At 40.2% G+C, this 22,452-nt stretch overlaps 2 protein-coding genes across 5 annotated transcripts in view; one reads left to right on the plus strand and one right to left on the minus strand.

Moving 5' to 3' along the window:
- Positions 1-4,649, plus strand: part of grid2ipb (glutamate receptor, ionotropic, delta 2 (Grid2) interacting protein, b) — a gene marked incomplete at both ends in the record, with an annotated part of 43,369 nt that extends 38,720 nt beyond the window's left edge. The window contains 7 exons of the mRNA XM_079260314.1: positions 1,826-2,022; positions 2,107-2,262; positions 2,352-2,438; positions 2,523-2,652; positions 3,132-3,250; positions 4,198-4,362; positions 4,578-4,649. Coding sequence (XP_079116440.1) covers positions 1,826-2,022; positions 2,107-2,262; positions 2,352-2,438; positions 2,523-2,652; positions 3,132-3,250; positions 4,198-4,362; positions 4,578-4,649 — 926 coding nt within the window. The remainder of the gene's footprint in view (positions 1-1,825; positions 2,023-2,106; positions 2,263-2,351; positions 2,439-2,522; positions 2,653-3,131; positions 3,251-4,197; positions 4,363-4,577) is intronic.
- A 6,113-nt stretch (positions 4,650-10,762) lies between these two features.
- The window catches only part of arhgap17a (Rho GTPase activating protein 17a), a 35,629-nt gene continuing 23,939 nt past the window's right edge, over positions 10,763-22,452 (minus strand). For 2 of the 4 annotated variants that reach the window (XM_079261323.1, XM_079261322.1), the window contains 10 exons: positions 20,002-20,113; positions 19,802-19,883; positions 19,584-19,664; positions 19,343-19,456; positions 19,140-19,231; positions 17,938-18,085; positions 17,405-17,683; positions 16,578-16,726; positions 15,865-16,407; positions 10,763-12,869 (listed from right to left, as the gene is read on the minus strand). In XM_079261323.1, the coding sequence (XP_079117449.1) occupies positions 12,715-12,869; positions 15,865-16,407; positions 16,578-16,726; positions 17,405-17,683; positions 17,938-18,085; positions 19,140-19,231; positions 19,343-19,456; positions 19,584-19,664; positions 19,802-19,883; positions 20,002-20,113 (1,755 nt within the window). In that variant the 3' untranslated portion in view covers positions 10,763-12,714. Of the gene's footprint in view, positions 12,870-15,732; positions 15,755-15,864; positions 16,408-16,577; positions 16,727-17,404; positions 17,684-17,937; positions 18,086-19,139; positions 19,232-19,342; positions 19,457-19,583; positions 19,665-19,801; positions 19,884-20,001; positions 20,114-22,452 lie in introns of all 4 variants that reach the window. The other 2 variants (XM_079261324.1, XM_079261325.1) reach the window with 2 other exon arrangements.

Here is a 22,452-nt window from a genome sequence, read left to right on the forward strand (position 1 = left end):
GTCAATCCTAACTCACTAGCTGTTCACAATAATTTCTGTTTTTGAAAAAACACTGGCAATATTAAAAGTGCTCTTTGTTCCATTGGACAGATTAATGGTAATACCTTTAAATGGATGTAATTATTATCTTTTCTTTAGCTGCTAACACAATGCTTCTTGCCATAATCATTTCCAGTAAGTTTAAACCTTACTGTCCCCAGTTCAAGCCAGCAATATATGTCAAAATTCACACTCTAGACAAGCAAATACACAATATATTACATCTATGTGTACAACCAGAAGTTTAAGAAACTCTATTTTTCTGCTTGATTTTTACAGCAGTTAGTGAACTGGCAGATTAATTGTGAATGAAAACCTTCCGGCCCGTTTTTCAGATGACCAATAAAGCAAATTGTTTCTGTTCTCCCGGCAGTGCTGTCACTTCATTTCCCATGAGCATTATTCCATGACATATCATACATGCATGCTTGCTTTGGTGTGCTGTGTATGTGTTACTGCCCCGCTGACTGAAGTGCAACTGAGTGAGAGTTTAATCAAAGAAATTGATTTATTGAATGTGAAATGAAAAATATGTTTGGGACTTGATGAGGCTGCATTACAGGAAAAGAAAGGATGTAAGGGGGAATGTTTACAATGGCAGAAGAGGTTGAATCATTCGGATCTGGAATGCAGATAGTTTGTGTTCACACATGTCAAAGTTTGTGCAAAATCACAAACACATAACTAAGGAAACGGAGAATGTCCGGAGGGACACAAATTCAAACTGAAGATTATTGTTCTAATAAGAGCTCTAATGAAGTGTTAATTACATCTGGAAAGACTGACTCTTTACGTTATTTAATTATTTTATTTTAATACATCTTGAAATTTCATTAAAATATTCCAGAATATACATAATTATGTTATGTAGTTGTGCTCTTGAAAAAAAAAAAAAAAGAAAACATAAAAACTACCAAGGAAAAGTTTCTAATTTATTAAGAGCAAATTTTAAAGCGGAACACTGAGAGAATGTTTTTTTTTTTTTTTTTTTTTTTTTTTTTACATTTTCATGAAAAATATTAACAATTAGAAACATTTGTGATAAAAGACATTCAGTTGCATTTATGCTCTGATTTATGTTCCCTAGATTGGCTGGTATTGTAGGAACTGACCAGCCATGTTGCCTGGTGTAAAAATCCTGATTTAGAGCCCAGATTACCACCATTATCACATTATACTGATGGAAACATGAATGTTTTAACAGTCTAAGAAAGAGATTAAGTGACTTGCCACACATCCTTCAAAACTGCACCTTTAACTGGATGTTTTACAATAAAAATATGTTAAGCCTGGATTAGTTCATCTGCTTTTGAAGGATAATGACCAGGTAGAAACTAATAAACAAACCACAAGTAATGTAGAAATGTACAAGTAAACAATATGTCAACTATTGCAAAGTTTAACATTTGATAGCAAAATCTTTTATTCTGTTCACTTTGTGACTCACATAAAAGAGTAAGATTGTACAAAGTACTTATAATGTTGTAACACTGCCATAAAAACTGCCGATCAGGTGCCAGATAATGTCCATAATTGGAAAATGGCAGCCTTCCTCATCTTTCATCTCCTCTCTGCTCCCAGCAGATCCATAATGTTGATTTTATTCACATTCCCTGCTGCTAATCATCATGTTTCTGTGGGAATCTTGGGTTTCATAACCAAAAACTGTAAAAAAATTTTAGGAAGTGTTGCAGAGTGGAAACAGTGATCTTCTTCATTAAGTAAAAACAGAGCTAAATCTTCCCTTTGCTCTCCCACTCACCCTCCTCCTCTTACCTCCCCGCAGCCATCCTCATCGCACATCTGAAGCTCTCTCCTGCCGAGCTGCGTCAGGTCCTAATGAACATGAACACGGACAGGCTGGAGCCGGCTCATATCAAGCAGCTGCTGCTCTATGCCCCTGATGATGATGAGGTCAAACAGTACGAGCAGTTCGACCAGGACCCGACCAAACTGAGCGAACCCGACCAGTTCATTTTCCAGGTATTTCTGAAAGAAAAATAACTGAAATGATCAGTTATTATAAGCTGGAGTTGCTTGTAAGAAAGCATGTTCTCTCTGTTTCAGATGCTAATGGTGCCTGAGTACAAGACTCGTCTGAGAAGCCTCCACTTCAAGACAACCCTGCAGGAGAGGACGGAGGAGATGAAGGTGGCGTTTGATTACATCTACAAGGCCTCAGTGGAACTGAGGAGCAGCAAGAAACTCGCTAAAATCCTGGAGGTGAGACTTCACTACAGCTCTACTGGATCCAAAACTGCAAATTACAATGCCTGCTTGATATTAAAAACTTATTTTCCTTTTGTCAACAGTTTGTTCTTGCGATGGGAAATTACTTGAATAATGGACAGCCCAAAAGTCACAGAACTACCAGTTTTAAGATCAACTTCCTGACTGAGGTACAGCATGGAAACGTCCTTTAACCATGCTACATTCATCTGGATTTGCATATTTAGTCGTTTATTTTCTCATCTGTCTTACAGCTAAGCACAACCAAAACAGTTGATGGGAAATCTACCTTTCTCCACATCCTGGCCAAGTCTTTGTGCCAACACTTTCCCGAGCTGCTGAACTTCCCCAGAAATCTGACGACAGTGCCTCTGGCAGCAAAAGGTACGTTTACGCAGTAGGAAGAAGTCTGACTGATGCAGAGAACATTCATGGTTTGAAGAGCAGACTCATAACTTACCGATTTAATGTGGCTTTGACTTAGTATTTCTTGTTTTTGTGTGAATATTTAATCCATTTATTTGTTTTAACCTTACTTTTGTTTGTTTGTTTTTTATTTACTTTAATTTTAACCTTGACTTATATTATATTTTACAGTTGATAGTACTGCTTATCTGTCCTGTTTTTTTTTTTGCCTTTCCTTTTTTACTATTCTTATGTATTTTATCATTTTTGCAGCATTTTTATTTTACTGTTATAAAGAAGTGGTTGATGAAAAAGTTTGATTTGCTTTGATAAAATGTGTTTGGAGAGCAACAACCCAAAGACATAGTTTATGTATGTTGTTGTATGATCATTTAATGATTGTTAGATAACTGACACGGTTTTGGTCATTCACATATCTTTCCATGTGACCTTTACAGTCAACCAGAGGGTCATCACAACAGAGCTGAGTGACATGCACTCCACCATCCAGGACATCAGGACGGCCTGTCAGAAGATCCCAGCCACCTCAGAGGATCATTTTACTTCTGTCATGAGCGTACGTTAAAAACGTTAAATACATAAAACACAACAAACAAAGATTTATGGGTTTTGAAATTCTTTTTCACATAAATATTCGGGGTGAAGACCACCTTCACGGTTATTTCGGCATCATAGATGTGGAGCTGTAGCAAGCAATCAGCTTACTATTAAGTTAGCTTAACATTAAGCTAACAGTCAATCTGATATTGGTCTTCTGCCCCCTAGTGGATAACCTTTGCAGTTTTATCTCTTTGCGTTTTGACAGTTTAAAAAGAGCAAATAAAGAGTAGATTTTTTTTTTTTTTTTTTCAGTCATTACCTCTAAGTAAGTGGTTAATAATTTAGTTGTTTAAAAACAAAAACAAAGTCTCCTGCAGCAGCATTCATGGTGGATGTCCTTGCTTGTAATCACAGAAGTTAGAGGTAGGTGGTTATTTCAGAAAAATGCAGAATTTGCTTTTTTTTTTCTCTTAAAAATTGACTCAAATAAAAAATAAATAAAACAAAATTCTTTTTTTTTCAGATTTTGTTTTTTGGTTTTTTTTTTTTAAAAAGTTTTTTGTGGGCGTTTTAACTTGTTGGTCTGTGGGATCTGACTGTTTTGAAGAGTGCCCCAAGTGGTTAGCCTTTGAACTGCTATTCAGCAGGCATTAGCTGTGGTTATGAGTTTATAATCCACTATTTTAATCATCTAATCCCATTTTTATTCCATTTTAGAAATATATTTTTCAGCGTTGTTGGTCAAGCATATAAAACTCCTGAATGTGTCTGAACAAGACATTTTACTTTTTCACGATTAAGAAGCAACAAGTTGTTTTTTTAAAAAAACACATATAATTCTTTTTGAACTCTTTCACTGTTTTTATGCAATGTTCATTCAAATTTTTGTCAGATAGACATTGTTTTTAATCTGTGTAAAAGTTTAAGTACTAATAGGCCGATTACACCTTTTTGCACCTGCAGAGTTTCCTGGAGAACAGCCACCCTGCCATCCAGTCTCTGGAGTCTCTGCAGACCCGAGCAATGGAAGAATTCTCCAAGGTTGCCTCTTACTTTGGAGAGGACAGTAAGTCCACCAGCACAGAGGCTTTCTTCGGTATCTTTGCAGAGTTCATGTCCAAGTTTGAGGTGAGCTAACAGCTGGTTGTCATGTTGTAATGTGTCGCTGGAGTGAGTTGGGCTGAATTTGATGTGTTCCAGACATCCAGACAGCGAGCAGCTTCATAGTTTTCATGTTGTCAGCAGAGCTGAGGCTCAGACTGACTGGGAAGCCCTGCAATCATTAGAATAATAATAATAAATATGAGTATAAATCAGATTTGATTATGGGTTTTATCTTCCAGAGAGCTCTGAATGAGACCCAGACTCCAGAAAACCCCAAAAGCCCCAGACTGTCTTCCCCTCTGGCCTGGTAGGAGCAAGAAATGGAGGCGGATGTCAGGCCGAACCGAGAAATTTCACTTTGCTCTCCACAACCAAAGTGCCAAAAATCACACAGAGACACTCGAACCAACAGGACGTCGTCATCTACAGAAAAACATGAAGGGAACACACTGCATCTGTCCTCTGAGTGTCCTGTGTGCAGCAGTGATGATATTCCAGGTGCTGGGAAGAGCAGAGGAAATCAGATGTCCTCTCACCAAACAGCAGTTTGACATAATTTTCACCTCTTTTTAACCAGGAAATCGTGCGAGAAGCCATCAAGGTACCGTTTATTACTCCTCTTCATCTTTATGAAAGGAGATAAAAGTGATGAAACTGCTTTGTGGGTAGAGATTACTTACTATGTTTATTATATATGACTATAAAAAGTTTATATTTTCTATCAGATCATATTTGAGAATTGTAAAGATTGAGCACAGATGCAGACTGATGATGGATGTCTGGAAGATAGATAAATCAAAGGTGTAGGTTGTTGATGCATTTACTGCCTCCCATACAGTAGGATTTATTACAAAAATTAGAAAAATGCTGAAAATGCGTTGTTACTCTAGCCTTCCAGGTGAGGCACTTCTACTTTTATTTACTGTGGATTTAATGGACATCGGTTGTTGTGACTTAAAGTTTGAAGGAAGTTGACGTCACACATTTCTGTGGGAGGAAGGTCATGAAGGTTTTACTTTAAATGTTTTAATGAAGAGCTTTGAAATATTGTGCAGTTATTTGTATTTGAAGGGATTGGATATAACCTGTTGGATGTTTTCTGTCTTTATTTTATGTCCAAGATTGTGTGTGTGTGTGTGTGTGTGTGTGTTAGAAATTTTAGCCACAGAATCAAGCAAACATGACCAAGTGGGAAAAAACATTATATCTTTGGATATTATTAGGCATTAAACTGAAGAGATGAAAATATGTCCAAAAAAAAAAAAAGCCATATATTTCTAAAACGTTAATTATTGAAAAAAAAATCTGTTAGAATATCATGCGTTAATTTCTGCATCGGATATTTTTATGTTGCTTCTTCCATGATGAGTTATTTTCTAGTTTTAGAAAAGTGTCACATTAATCATCCAGTTGCTTCTACAACCCCAAATCTAAAAAAGTTGGAACAGTAAGCATTTCTAACATCTGTCCTTTTAACATTAGCTTTTATTTTTTTCAGTATGACCCCAAGATGTTTCATGTTTTGTCTCCTAAGCTTCCTTTCAAATGTTAACTTAAATCCATCTGGGCACATCAGGTCTGCATTACATCCCAAAAGGCAAGTTGAAAGTAAAATGTTCATCACTTTGTAAGGTTGTCATTCCTTCTTACAGCACTTAAAAGATGATTCGGTTGTTATTTTGTCCCAATCCTCCAGAAAACACAGCCTAAACTCTGCAACAGTATGAGGTTGTCGTGGCAGTCATTTTTAAATTTCTCCACACATTCTTACAGGCCAGTGCAGTGCTTTCACCCTCTTCTTCCTCAGCCATGCCTTTGTATAATCCAAGGAAGAGATGTTCTCTTGAGGGCAACCTACGCTGTGTGCATGCCGCCGTCACAGAAATGTAAGATTTAGTCAGAATTCCTCTGTTTAGCTGAACCACCTGAATGTAACTCTCTGCTTTCCAGAAGTAAGGCGTCTGTTTTCTGTAATGGACCATTGAGTAGTCAGTATCTAGCTTTTTGCTATGTCTGAATGACCATGACTGTTTATCCTGCAAAGAAAAATGTTTCATTACCTGTGGATAAATGGAGGGGTTGGACCAGGGGAACGAATTGCAATGGGCCCCAATTTGTCAGGGGCAATGTACCATCACAGAGCCCAGCTTGCATACTTCATGCTGAAAATTGTTAGGATGGTCGTTTTTTGTCTTTGGTCATGAGTATATGGTGTGCATTTCTATAAAAGTTATATCCTAAATGCATCAGGTCTGAAGGCAACACAGGTTTCTACTGTGTTGCGGGACATCCCAGACCCCTCAGAGTCCATAGAAGTTGATCCCAGCTCACGTAGAGCTTGCTGTTATTCTGAATTGGAAGTCCTGACTGTGATTGAAAAATATTTTATTAATCACTGAAGAAACATTGTGTCATTGCTGTAGAAACGATAAAAGAAAGATAAAACAAATACAGATAAATTCATGGAATGCAGTCATGAACATAAGAGAATCCAGCGATAAGCCCTCTGAAAGCTGAAATGTAGCAGCAAGAAAGGCATGGTTGGAATCTCCTCATGAATCCATTGGGGGTCTTGTGTTTGTAGCCTGGCAACAGCTGAGCTGCGGCCAGCTGTTGCTGCTGCCAGGAAACAGAAGTAAACAGTCCTCGCATACGGCATGGATGGAAACTCGCATGCACAGTAATATCTAGGGTGCAGAGATGGGGTGTCCCAAGATTACACAATGTGTTGCAAATGGTGCAGTTCTGACTGATCTACAATCCCTGGTTCTTTTCTGCTTACACTTTGTCTGCAGTATTTGTCTCTGGATTTTGGCTCTTAACCCAGGTATGTCATAGGCTTTAGAAAACTCAAGTTATACATGATCTAATGTATTTAGTAAAACCAGAACTACCAGCAGAAGTCTCTCCAGCATCACAACATCTGAACTGGCACTAACATTTTTAAAGATTTATGTAGATAAACTGAAGAGGATACAAAGACACAACATCCAGCAGGCTACCACTGATGTAACATCATTAAAAAACTTGTAAATTTTGTGATTCCAATCCATGTCATTATATCAACTGTTGATGAGCCATAATTCTTGATGTACTGATATCTGAGGGGTTGGTCCAGCTCAGACTCACCAAAATCCCTCCAGATCTCTTGAACCGTTGAATATTTTTCTGAATTGCTGAGGAAGAAATGTACAAAAGCTTCCCAGGCTTTCTTTAAAGCGTGACTTAAAAAAAAGTATGTATGTATGCATGTATGGTATGTAAGTAAAACAAAAAAAATGAAAGTAATTTACATATAAGTACAGCTTATGACCATGTTGTCAGAATTGTTGTAGAACAAGAAGCATCCAACATGGAGAAAAAGACTGAGATTGTGTTACAACAAGGCTTTGGGTAAAGTTTTCACCATAAAGTGATGAAATAGGTCCCAGAGACTGTATTTATCAAATATATTTTGTTCAAGGATTGACCAACTTTACCATCAAATGATCTGCAAATCATCTGCTTCTCAACAAGGTTCACTGATGCTACCATGATACGAAATCATGAAGACAATTACCCGAAGACATGAGATAATTTAAACAAGCTCTTCAATCCCATGCTGTATTCACAAAGTTTACATTTAGCTGCTAAATCAGTAAATTGTCAAACATCTTTTTTTAACCGTAATATTAAACTTAATATCCCCTTTTTGCTGGGTCTTCTTGCTGTGCAATGTTAAAGCTTTAAGTATATTAAATTAATTAAGATTTATTTATCAAAACATGAAAATTCTTGGGGTTAATGCTGTTGGAAAATAAAAATCACTTTTTATTCATCCTTGGTTTTTTTGGGGGTTTTTTATTCCCAATTTCTCATTTCCTGGTGTGAAAGTTGAGGCAGGGGTTATATTTTTACTTAACTATCACAGATGATAAATCATGTTCAACTCCTGCATTGTCATAGTTTACTTCAATTGTTAAAAGTGTGGTTCCCCACATTTTTGTGTCTAGTCTCTATCAAAACATCGGCTGAATTATTTTTGTTGAGCCCATTCATGACTCCCTCAAATCCTAGATTCATTTGCAAAATGCCATTTATACCACTCCAGCAATATTGTACATTTACTACGAACAATGACTGCACAAGGATGTCCTACATAACCAGTTTTTATGTGGGTGGAACTGATTAGTTTTCTTTTTTTTAATTTATTTGCTATTTTGATAATTAGTGCCCTTTTTCTGGCAGCACACGGAGATAAAAGTCAGCTGTGATGTTAAGACTGGGCCTCGTGCCTCTAGCAGAAACAGAAAAGCTTATTTTTTATTGTGAACGCAACACTGCTCTAGTGTGGCTGCTGAATGTATGAACAAATATGTGTGTGTGCATGTGTGTGTGTTGGGGGATGACGTAGGGAGCCTCCTACTGTAAATGGTTATATCCTGATTCTTTGGTTGTCATGGTGATGTCACTACTCATCTACTGTTACTATGTACTTGTGTTGTATTTATGATGATGTCTGTTAAAGCTTGTAAATTCAAGTTTTTCTATGCACTGTTCATCGTTTTCATTTATACCATTTGCTCTGGTGTCCTCCAGGTCCTGGTTTATTTCTAATTCCAGAGTCTCATCAGAAAAATGATTTTTTTTTTCTTCTTTTTTTTTTTCCTTGTTGCACAGCTTTAGCCAGGCTTTACAAAGGGACCATAATCTTGTAAACGATGAAATCATAGCTGCTACAAGTGTACCAGTATTTTTGTGTCTGAGTCAATAGCATGTTGGTGCAGTTGATGTGTTGAAATGTGCAGCTGGTAGCATTCCCCTCCTTCCCTCGATATTTAGGTTTCAAACAAGATATGTTATATTATTTAGGTTTATTTATTGGTTCCCTTTTATAACTGTTTTATATGTTTTCATGGAAAGTTGCTGATGTTTTGTGATCATTGGACCCTTTTGTTTGCTTTCAAATAAAGAATATGTTTATTTAATCTGACGAAAGATTTTTTTTCTGGTTTTTGACAGTGCTTTCACCAGCCACTTTCTTAGGTCCTCCCTGCTAATACCAGGCTGGACTCTGTTTTTTCCTTCAGAACTGTCCCAACAAGGTGATGGAAGATGGAGATTTAGCTTCATATTAACATGAAAACATCACACAGCCGCTGCACATCCATGATGAGAATGTCTCGTCAGACCACATCTCAAAGCGGCTCTGTTGGATTGAGATCTGGTGACAGTGGAGGCTGCTGGAGTACAGTGAACTCACTGTCACATTCAAGAAACCAGTTGGAGAGGATTTTAACTTTGAGACATGCTGGAATTAGCCATCAGAAGATGGAGAAGTGTCTCTTAATTCTGGTTCTCAGGACCCACTGCCCTGCAAGTTTTAAATGTTTCTGTATGCGTAACATACCTGCTGAATTGAAAAGATCATTAACAGGCTTGCAGCTTGATGAAGAGGTGCATTTATTTGCATCAGATGTGTTGAAGTAGAAAAACATCTAAAAAATGCAGAGTTATGAATTCAGAGTACCAGGATTGAGAGGAACTACCACAAAGGGATGGACATGCTCATTAATGTTCATGTCAGCTGCAGCCTTTGAGTGATGCTCAGTTAGTATTAAGTTGCCCAAAGTGTGCAAAGAAATGATCCCCCACACCATCACACCACCATCCTGAAGTGTAGACACGAGGCAGAAGGTATATGACCCTGCCGTCTGCATCTGGAGCTGAAAGAGACTCATCAGACCAGGCAACATTTTCCCATCTTCTATTGTCCAGTTTTGGGGAGTCTGTGTAAACTAGCCCAACAGTCCTGTCCTGAGCTGATAGGGGTGACCTGGACTGGTCTTCTGTTGCTGTAGGCCAGCTGCTTCTAGGCTGGGCGTGTTGTACATTCAGAGATGAAATTCTGTGTACTTTGGTTTTAACCAGTGATTGAGTTACTGTTGCCTGCCTTTCCTCTGGAACCAGTAAAAACAAAGCATTTTGATCAAGACGCCTGCCGCTCACTGGATAGTTTTTGTAGCACGTTTAATCCTTTCCAAAACCAGATTTGATAACTGGTGATTGTGTTATTGCAACACTCATCTTTGTTCATATTTCATCACATCAGATTGTCAGTAGAAGTAGTGCTGCAGAATCTTGAGGGTAGATTACCTCGACAGAACAGTCTGAAGTATATATATCATGATCCATGCTCATTTTTTTTCACTTCTGTTCCAAATGGAGCTAAAATGGAGTCGACATCTCATTAACTTAGACACACCAGTAGTCGAGTCAGTGATCTTGGAATCTGTTGAAGTTTCAACATTGCTCCGTGAAGTATTGCCGAAATCTGCACTAAGAACAGTCAACTTTAAGTTAACACATTTAGGCAAATATTATTACAGCAATGTACATTCAACAATGACAAACTACAAGTTAGTTCCTTCATATACTTTATTTTCTTTGGAAAAGGGGTATAACCAAGCTTCATATTACAGGTTTTATTCCATATTTAAGCTCATGAGACAGCATACATACAAAACTATAGAGCTTGAAAATGCAGCATTATAATTTCTATGTTTATTGGCATTTCTCTGAGAGATCATTGACTAAAAACAAAGTTTTCATGATGCACAGGGATAAGGCAGTGAGGTACAGGAGCAAATAGAGAAAGACTGGATTCTTATGCTTCAACTGTCTGAAAAAACACAGAACTAGTTTTCAGTGCAACTGCAGCATCTGAGACTTCCTCCAATGGTACCATATCGGCTCGGTTCCTCTCAGGACCAAACTGACTTGTGTCTGAGGCCAAGCAAAGCAATTCTTTAAAATCATCTGAATTAGCTAAGTCTAACACCACATCACTACTGAGATTTCACAGCAGCACGTGCTCTCAGCTCAGTGGGAAAGAGAAAAACATGTATAAAACCAAAACAACCCAACCAGTTCACTAGAAACCCCTCACTGAACGCAGTCAAGTGCAGCTTCAGCTGTTTCTGCATCTCTTAGCTCAGAATAAACAGGTTGGGAATTAAAAAAAAAAAAAAAAAAAAAAAAGGGAAAAAAAAAAGCGTCCTTTCTCTACATTCACTCACACACAACTTGTGGTGTGTAACGCCTCAGCAAACACCGGACAAAACACTGAAATAAATGGGGAATCAAAGGCCAAATACTGACTATTGCGTTGAGGCTGGGAGGGTGGTCAACCCCGCTACTTCTGCTTAAAAAACCCAGAGGTAACAACCAAAACACATTTAAATACACACTATTACGGAGCAATACACAAACCATACACTATTTCTATTGCAGAGGGTCAAACTGTCTTCCTTAAATCCCTGAAGCACAACTGTTACCATGACAATCTCTTAGAAATACTGTAGAACTGGGAGCCAAGTATATCCTCCGTACAGTAAATATATAAAATGCCTATTTTGCAGCTCTGGAGGAACCAGTAAGGCATGATTTACATTTAAAGACTGCAATAATTATGTCAAGCCACAGGGAATGCATGTGATTTTCATTTAACAGGTAAATAAATACAAGAGTGAAGGGGAAAAGGAAAGGGTAGACATGAGGGAAAGAAAAGGGATGGGGTAAATCAAGTGTTGGAGATGACTGGAAACCTGCAGTCACCAGCTACACTTCAAGCAACTGTTTTGGTTTCTACTTCACCTGCTAACTTCCCTTCCCATCTTTGTCTCCTTGTCTAAGGCCATTCTTTCATACATTTAGAAAAAAAAAGAAAAAAAAAAATACCACACACTAAATGTCAAAGTCAGTCCATGTTTTGGGCAACCTGATTCTATCCAAGTGGCAGCTGTCGTCGATTGTCTGCAGCCTCTTTTTACACGCACCACGCAGATGGAGAATGTGGCATGTGGAAGTGTCACAGCTTTGCGTCACAAACAGCACCCGGCGCCATCACACAGAACAACCCGCTTGTGATTACTTCACCTGACAGTGATGGATCTGTTCCACATCTGTCTCTCAACTGACATCATCAGGATTACGACTAGGGCTACAAATCAATTATTTGGACTGCTTCCTCTATAAAATATTGAAAAATGCCCTTTGTAACCTCTAAGTTGTGAAAATTAATGTTTCCCATTAATTCCTCACAGATCGACTGACTTTTAGCTTCCAATACCTACGTCTACCATCTCAATCGAAGTGATGTTATGCTGCTACATAGTAGGTCAAATACTTTGGTTTTAAAAGTCACAAATCTTGTCGAAGTGCCTATTTTGTTGCCGTTGCAGACAGAGAGCCGTTTCCTGCATGATGGGAGCCAAATGCTTGAACATTCCTACAGAAGTCCTGCAGAGATTCTTCTTTTAGTTGAAAGCTACAGATGAGGTGTATGGATGAGGAAAGAGGAGATGCACTGGAGCAGTGGTCCAGCGCATCATCTTCTTATAAGACGGTGCTCTCAGTGTCCAGGTCACAGTCTTTAGGATGAGGCAGGCAGGACGAAGAGGAAGAAGACGACGACGTCATTACTGGCTGCTGGTCTACAGCAAGCTCGGGGATCAAAGTTCGACTCGGCCCCTTGAATGACATCGCTGGGTCTAGACAGCAAAACAGACAACAGATAAGTCACAGGGAGGAGACAATTTTACAAACAAAATTATTACAAAACAACAACAGAAAAGCAGCATCTGCTAAACACTGAATAAGATCAGTATTAGCTAATATCTGCAAATCTTTTCTATGCTCACGGGCGCTTACACTAAAAACTCCATACACATCCTGTAAAGCATCCACACTCTCTTCATGCCCACATTATGTAAACCATGACCATAATCACAAACACATGCAGCGTCCTCCTGCAGCCTGAGAACATTCAAAGCTGCTGCAGCACTGCCAGTCGGTCAGACTAATATTTTCCAGAGCTCGGGAAGCAGCAGCAGCAGCAGCAGGAGCTGCTCTGTTGTCTCGACAGCAGGTGGCGGCGTGCGCTCAGAGACTATAAGAAGCGGTGCCATAAACGGTGAAAGCAGATGGAAAACATGAAGGTGAGTTAATGTGAACTGTTGCAACAAAGCTGGAATTCCCATCATGTTACATGCGTGTCAGAGTGACTCGTGCTTCATGAAAGGATGCTGCCTTTCAAAAATCCATAACAGTAAAATGAGAGACAAACACAATGCCTTCATGTCTCACAAACACAAAAGTTGTGAGAACTCAGCTCTGCATGTGAAATCTTTACAAAATCACAGATGTTACAGTTGTGATGCTCAGTGAACATGTGATGAATTAAAGCTCTGATGCTAGGCTGCTGTTTTATCCGCGGCAAGCTTTTTCTGTCTGAAGCAAACAGTTTAATACTCAGATTCTGCATTGGAAACACAAACTCACTGAACGTCTCCTGCATATCAGGTGTATTTCAGCCAATAAAAAGTGACTTCCATAAAAGGAATGTGCCCAGTTTTAATAAAAACATCTATACAGGCTGGTCTCAGCCAGTGAATATAATAATTAATGGTTCTCTGTTACAAACACACATCCGCAAAAAAGAGCATGGATGAAAAGAAGTGTCACATCATGTCCTGCTGGAAACGGCTTTAAACCAGTAATCTACTGATACCTGTCCAGTCTGTTGACATGCAAATCAGCCAACATGTTGCTATGTTTTGTTTTGAGTCCAGATTCTTCTGTAATCATCAGTCTCTTGTTAACATCTCCTAAATATGACTGGTCACCACTAAAGGCTTTCCATATGGCAAACAGTGAAGTCTGTGGTGAATTAATATAGAACTTTTGTTCATTTTTTTCTTCTTTCATCTATTTATAAGTGTCTGAATTTACATCTTTTTTTTATTTTTTGTTCCGGATGTGAGAACAATCACAGCTTTTTAAGGCATAAAAGAAAGCAGGACATGGAATTATTCATCATCAACAAATTTTTTATCTACATACAGCAGCAGGCAAAGATGTGATGCATCACAAATCTCTAGTTTCACTTTTTATTTTGGTTTTTCTTTCAACGGACAGTAATGCTAATCCTTTACCTATCAACTGGCATCAGTGAGTGGAGTAGAAGTCAAATATGCTGTTTGAGCCTGGGCCCTGGGGCCTGCGCTCTGTCTGCCCTAGGTGGCCGGTGCCCGGCGGGATCGGCCCTTGCCGGCCTGGGCCTGCTGGGGCCTGTTCCCCCTGACTGCGGGGGACTCTGGTTGGGCACCTCCTTCGCCACCTCCTGGGCAGATGCATGGCTGGCTCTGGAGTGGGGGGGTTGGGATCTGTACCTGGGGGTGACTGTCGGTTACCCGGGTCTCTGGGTTCTCCTGGCCTTCCTCTAGCTGTAGGCGGGCGGGGTCACATTGGCATGATCACTCTTCTCTAAACACGTACCCTTCTGAATGTTCTGCATGAATGTTCTGCATGTGTCACAGTCACTGAGTCATCCAGCAAGTTTATTCACTAACAGCAGGTACCTCTCTTTCTGTCTTTTTGACTTAACTTGCTAGTTTCTGGTCCTCATGATTGTCAACGGTTTTGTTCTCCACGAATCTAGAGTTGGCTTGTGTGGGTGTATATATTTATGTGTGTGGGTGGGTATGTGTGTGTACTTATGTGTATGTGTATGTATGTATGTGTATGGATATGTATATATGTATGCATATGTGTGAGTGTATGTGTATGTGTGTGTATGTGTATGTGTATATGTATGTGTATATGTATGTGAGTATGTATATGTGTATATATGTGTGTGTATATATATATATATATATATATATATATATATATATATATATATATATATGTGTGTGTGTATGTATGTGTATATGTATGTATGTATATCTATCTTTATGTATGCATGTATGTGTACATGTGTGTGTATGCATGTGTATGTATGTGTATATGTATGTATGTATGTATATATGTATATATATATATAATGTATGTGCGAGTGTATATACATATATATGTAGGTGGGTATGTATGTGCATATACATGTATGCATTGATCTCTTTCTTTTGTTTTTTTTTTGTTTTTTTATGTTCTCTTTTCTGTTCTCTTTCTGCCCCTTTCCTGTCCTTTCCGGTCGGGTCCAGCAGCATAAACTCTGTAATACAAGCTATTATCCAAAACAAATTGAAAAATAAAATAAGAATCAAGAAATACAAGGGGATCATTACATCTACAAAAGTTCCCCTTGGCAAAATAAATTTGCTCAGCAGAACACAGCATCCAGAACATCAGTCTGCTTGCTTAAATGCTGGACAAGACAAAAAAAAAAAAAAATGCTGTTTGAGTATTAAACATCAGAAGCAGATCCTTGACTAAAGAGCACTACAGTCCTGCATCAGAGCTATAAAAATAAAGAAAACGTGACACCTGGAAGAGGCAGCAGGCAAAATAAAAACGTGGTGATTGACAGGATTTGTTAAGGCAAAGAAAAAGTGCAAAGGGCAGTTTTCAACAAACCTCTCACAAGTGCTTGTCTAACCTGTGGAGGTATCAAAATGCAAGACTGTTAGACAGAACACATTAGTATCTAGTGGTTAATAAACTGTAAGTTACGGTACGGGACATGCATCGACTGAAAATGACACTCACCCATCATCTTGTAGGCGGTGGCACAGATACCGTTGGTCTCGCCGCTCAGTGTGGTGGGTTGAGGCGGTGGCGGGATGCTGGGTCTGTTTCGAGGTTTGGGTACGGGTCGCGGCCGGGGAAGCGAACCAGACTGGTAGGGGGAAGGGGACGCTGGGGCAACAACATCCTGGCTAGCTGAAGGTGGAGGGGTGTCTGGTGGGGTCGGGGTGCCTGGAGGTGATGGCTCTGTGCTCTGCTGGTCCCCACCGGCCTGGCTGAGCAAAGCAGGCTGTGGCGGAGGAGGGCTGGCCTGTGTCGGAGGCTCTGGAGGTGGATGGCTGGGGGCGTGGATTGGGGGTTGGTTGCTGGAGTAGCGTCTGGGTGTGGCGCATGGCTGTGAGGCGGGCAAAGTGGGGGATGTTTGTGAGTGGCTGGACAGAGGTCTGGGAGTGGGGCTGAGAGACTGCGAAGAGCCAGAGGAGCAGGTGTTGCTCACGGAGTTACAAGGCTGGCTGGGAGGAGGGTTTGTGGGTTTGGGCGGTGCAGGAGCCTGCTTCTTGGTACCTGAAAGTTCACAGTAAATAAAAGCTAGTACTGGTGGAATATGTGACCCAGTTTATTATTTTCTTAACTTAACACACAGAGAATAATGCAACTGTGATTAAAGCAGCGTTTCCTCTTTAATGTGTCCATATCAATGATTTGTATAGACAGAAAAGCATGTAGACTCTTACCTCTGCGCATCATGTGTGGACTCGGCCCCATGGATCCCGTCCCAGAGGCTCCAGGCCCCAGCTGCCCTGCAGCCGGGCCAGTTCCTCCAGATCCGTTCCTCTGAGGAATGGGAGTTGGAACAGGTGTAGAATCACGCAGCCTCGGGTTGCTTTACAGAAAGAGAGGAAAAATACAGTTTTAAACCTTCATTGTGTCCTTTGGGTCAAGCTTGCGCAAAAGCATGAACACTTAATGGTTTTTATTGAAGTTCAATCTGGATCTTTATCTAAATTTACCTTTTCAACTGTGTCTGTAGGACTAAAAGAATGATGAATAAAGCTCATCAGTGTTATCTGTCTAAAAATGAATGTTGTCCTTTCACCAACTGAATCAAAGAAACCCTTCAGCGTCTATTATAACAGCCTGTTCAGGCTTTCCAAAGCAGTTTGAGCCAGTTAGTGCGAAGTTCCTGCTGATTCCAGTGATTTGAGGAGGAAAGCAGAGGGATGGGAAGTTGAGAGGCCTGATATGTGACTGTTGGTGGAATGACAGAGGCTATTGTTGAGCAGCTTCTGTGGGCTGACTTCAGACACGTCTGCATAGCTGCAACTGGTGGTGGCGTAAGAAAACTTGTGGTTTTGATAGAGAAACAACGAGCTGACCCCAAATGACCAAGATAAGAGATGGAGTGTGTGGGATCCAAGTGAATCCACTATACTACATGATACTAACAAGGGAGGACAGAAATGTCTTTACAGTGCGAACTCTGACAATAAAACAGAACAGTAAGGCATGCCGTGTGATTCCCCACTATCAGCAGAGATGCAGTGAAGCAGCTCCTCCTTACCTGAACTCCTCTGTTTGCTGGGCTAGAAGCTGCTGAGCAGCTGCAAGAGCAGCCAGACTCTGTGCCAAGCTATGCTGGGAAGCGTCAGGCCCTGAACCCCCTGGTGGAGCTTGCGGCTGGGGCTCGGCCAAGGGCTGAGCGACCTGCCCGGCCACATGTCCCAGCATTTGAGCCTCAACAGGGGGTAAAGGAGGCTGGAAGGCAGGTGAGGTGTGCTGCTTTCTACATAAGGTGTTACTGCCTCTACGAAGGGTGTGGTCCGAGTGCTTGTTAGAGGTGCTACACGGGTAGAGAGAGGTGAAGGAGAGAAAGAGAAAACACCGCAGCTTTATCTGAAAGTCAGATTAGACCAGGATCACCGAACCCCACAGCTAACACAGAGAAATAGAGACAGTTAATCACATTAGAATTATTCAGGTTAAAATCTACAAGAAGCTAAATTAAAAGTGATAAAGTTGAAAATAAAAACAGAAATGAAGTAAGCAGGGAATATGTTGGGAACTTCAAAGCTTTCAGAACCCTGAGGTAATTACTTGTCTTTGCGTGTTGCATCAGTCTCTGGTCCCACCATACTGCCAGGTCTCTTCCTCTCAATGGTGCTGCAGTCATAATCTAGGTGATTATTGTGGTTGGATGCAGGTGTGGGCATCACAAACATGCCAGACACGTTGAACTCCACATCTGTAAGAACAAAGAGTCACTTTTACTCGACTGTATTAAGCAACCCTGTCTGGACTCCATACTGAAAGTCATTTTACAGGGGGGTGGCATTAGTCTGTTAACTCTTCTACAGAAAATAACTTATTACTGTCACACAATATGACACAGTTTTACAGCCTTGCACAATGACACTTCAGCAGGTGAGACCTTCTCCTAAGATTGAACTTGTGACAGAGGGATAAAAGAAACAACCAAAGATCACGAGTTTTGGTCTCCATCCAAGTAAGTCATAATGTGCTTTACTGGACTGTTTACAATCCAACCCAATCCAGGAAACAACCCTGAAAAGCAAGGTTTTATGGGTAAAACACCGGCAACAAGATTGCCAACACATACTGTAGAAATGAACATATTAAGCTAAAGTAGAAGTGTCAAAGTGTAATCTAGTTTGCATGCATTGTAATTCTAACAAAGACCAGAACAAAATATAAAACAAAGATAAGCAGGATGGACACCTCTGGGTCGTGTTTTTCACTGTCTGTACTCCAGGGATTAACACATCATTGCAGAAACTGTGCAAAGACTTGCTTTGAGAAACTCAGGGAGGGTTGAGGATCGCTGTGAATAACCTGCCCAATAAACCGTGACAAATGTGAAATGCTTGGACTGAAGCATGATATAATTTGTAGCTCCAGAAAAAGGTACAAAATGTAGGAAAACAAAAGAGTGCTGTTTTCCATGAATTGTGTCTGCAAATGAATGAGGGTAAATCTCTGGTAGTTTTAGCACGACAAGCTGCATGAGAGGGATGAATGACAGCTGCAGCCTTCAGGCTGCTCTTTTAAAAAGAAAAATAAAAAAAAACACACAAACACAAAGCTTGACCATGGACAGACTTGGCAGCAATTTTTATCTTGCAACTTGGAAGCTTGATTACAGCTGATTTTCTGTCCCACTGGGCAGTAATATCAGCTGCCTTTACCATGACTACCTCGTCTACGACTGCTGTCAACTAGAAGTACAGAACACAAGGTCAGGGTGAATGCAGCAGCTGTAGAGTGCAGCCAGATCCTACCCTCAGGAAAGAACCAGTCAGCGTGCTGGATGATGGGCTCAATGATGGCCACCACGTGCACAGAAGTGGCTGCAGCCATCTCCGCCAGACTCCTGGGAAGAAATGAATAGAAGAGCAAAAAAATTAATCTTCCCAAATGAACCAAGCTGAGAAAACAGACTATCTTTGTAGAAATGTATCTTAGCAGTGTTAGTTTTTCTCACCCTTCAGTCTTGGCCCAAAGCAGATTGGGTCCCAGGACGATGGCGATGTTGCTAGGAGTCATTTTGTTCACTTCGCTCTCTTGAGCCAGTTTGGCTAAAAACTTCACCAGATACCTGTATGGAAATATTATATATATATATATATATATATATATATATATATATATATATATCAATGTTTCACATTTCAGAGGATTAATTAATGTAGTTAACGCCATGGTTGTAGGTTTAAAAAACAAACCTCAAGTTAGTTTTGTTGTTCTTTGGTAGCTGATCACAGACAACCCAAAGCGCCTGCAGCCGTGTGTCTTGATCCGACACACTGGAATGATAGGAGACAGGTGAATGAAAGGAAAAGGCTGAAGTAGCTGAGACTCAGTGAAAACCTAAAATGCCCTTCATGATAGCTGTGTAACAATAAATCCATCTCATATGAACTGGTAATGTTAGAAGCCTTGCCTGGATGCCTGGATCCACTCATCATAAAGCTGGTAGGTCATCAGAGGTTCTGGGAGTTCCCTCAAGTAGGACTTCAGTGCTCCTGAAACCACATGTTATTCAATCTGAGATACTTTAAAGACAAAAACTTTGAAGTATTACTTGATTCATTTGGATTGATAATAGATTGTTAATTATTGTTACACCCCTACAGGACATACCAGCAACAGCATGTGGGTCGGAGTAGAACTCTTCCAGTTGCGAAGTGGAGCAGTCCAGTGCTGCCTTTAGCTTCTTTAGCTTGGATGCCCCTGCTGCAATCCTGAATAAACCCTGACACACACACACCCCCATACATATCAATGAATGACAGCGAACATCAGCTTCAATGGCAAACAAGCATGTAGAGATTTAACGTGCACACAGCTGAACATTCAACCTCCTTCCACAGAATTACAGATAGACTCTATAAATCCAGTCTATAAACTCCATCTGCCAGCTGCACACAATGAAACCTTAAAGCAGGCAAACAAACACACCCTCCAGTCTCGGCACAGCCCGCTCTTTACTTTGACACATAAACAAAGACTGCCTTTACACCATAATGACACAGACTGGACTCACCAGGGAACAAAAAGAGCAACAAATAACATGCTTTGCTGTTAACACTTGCACTCTTTTTGTTTTTTTTCTTTCGCTCAACATTGACGCACAAAGAGATTTGATTTATAGACAGGAAAAAGCATTCTATTGTATTCTAAATTTAATTCAGGGAGGAGATACAAACATTTCATAAATCATGACTGCACCATAATGGCTGGCCATGTTTGTAGAAAAGAATACTAAAGAAAAAAACAAGAAGCTGCTCTGTTTACAGTTTGTCTGCCCATCTCCTTGAATTTTAATGTGTTGATGCGAACAAACAATTTACAGCTTGACTTCAATTATTTCAGCCATCAATCTATCTGATAAGCACAGCCGCACCTTTGGGGAGCTTTTAATGAGCCGCTCTGGTACTTCTGCATTAGTCAGTCAGCGCACAAAAACCAAATAGAAGCCGGGTCACTTCAACAAAGAGCACATGCATTTCGTTCAGAATCAATACTGCATTTGTTGAGTTTTAGCAACTTCAAGCAACACTCCATAACTCTCTGATCTTAAAACATTGTGCATCTGACTCATTTTGATTGGACACTGATGGTAACTATGCACGTTCCTGGAGTCGACACGACTCTGCCGCCGAGAAACCACACTTCACACCTTTGTGCTCCAGCCTGGAGCGTCATGTTACAGCCATGTTTGTCGTCATGAAACCTTTTAATTATTTCACTGAGATACTAGAAAGGCAGAAATGACTCAAATAATCATTGGTTGTGTACATCTTTGAATGCACAACACATTTAGTCTTGAAGCAGATGAGCTACTGCAGCAGAACACAGCAACAGATGCCACTCCTGTCAGCTAAGCACAGGAAACTGAGGCTACAAGTCACACAGTCACCTCAACAAGGAAAGAAAAGAAAAATGTTGCCTGGTCTGATCAGTCTCCATTTCAGCTGCGACATTCAGACTGTAGGGTCAGTTTTGGTGGAAACCATATGAAAGCATGGATCCTTCCCGTCTTGTATCAAGGCTGCTGGTGGTGTAAACGTCTGTCATACTTTCTTGGCACACATTGAGCCCTTTTGTTCCAATAGGCCATTATTTAAACGCCACATCCTACCAGATTGCTGTTGCTGACCATGTCCATCCCTATTTTACCACAGTGCACCGTCTTGTGATGGCTTCTGCCACCAAGGTAATGCACCATGTCACAAAGTTCAAATCATCTCCAACTGCTTTGTTGAATGATAGGAGTTCACTGTACTTTGATAGCCTCCAGTCATCAGATCTTAAATCAATACCTTTGGTATGAGGTGGAGCAGGATGTTCACATCATGGCTGTTCCAGTTGATAAATCTGCAGAAACTGTGTGATTTTGTCATGTCAGTGTGGAGCAAAACCTCTTAAGAAGGTTCCCAACACATTGTTGACAAATAGAGGCAGTTCTAAAGGTAAAAGGTGGTTCAACTCAGTACCGATAAAGTTGTCACATTAAAGTGGCTGGTGGATGTATAGTTCTTCAGCACATCGGACGTCTCTCCTGTCATAGCTTGGATGACAAATAAGCTTATAAATTTATTTAATCCTAAAACCTTTATCAGTGACAGAATCCTCCCAATCGTGTTTATTACTACCAGACTCAGTTTCTTTTTTAAAAGTATTGTAAACTCCAAGTAAAGTTGTTTTGATTGTTCTATGAGAAATTTATGGGGTTTTTTTTTTATATCTTTCATGTAGTCGAAAGCAGGGGGTGCACGGTGGAATAGTGGTTAGCACTGTTGCCTCTCAGCAAGAAGGTCGCTGGTTCAAGCTCAAACGGTGGCCTTTCTGTGTGGAGTTTGCATGTTCTCCCCGTTTATGCGTGGGTGGGTTCTCATCGGGTACTCTGGCTTCCTCCTACTGACCAAAATCTCAAAATCCTCCTTAGGAGAGAATGTGAGCGTGAATCAACTTATTTATAGGGAAAGGGTGTCCAAACATTTGATTGGTAGGGAATGAAACAAAAGCTACAACACCAAGTAGCAAACTTTCATAACAGTGATCAATCTACCAAATAGTTTAAAACAACCA

Source organism: Telmatherina bonti (assembly GCF_933228915.1).
Source record: "Telmatherina bonti genome assembly, chromosome: 21".
In the NCBI taxonomy this organism is placed as follows: domain Eukaryota; kingdom Metazoa; phylum Chordata; class Actinopteri; order Atheriniformes; family Telmatherinidae; genus Telmatherina; species Telmatherina bonti.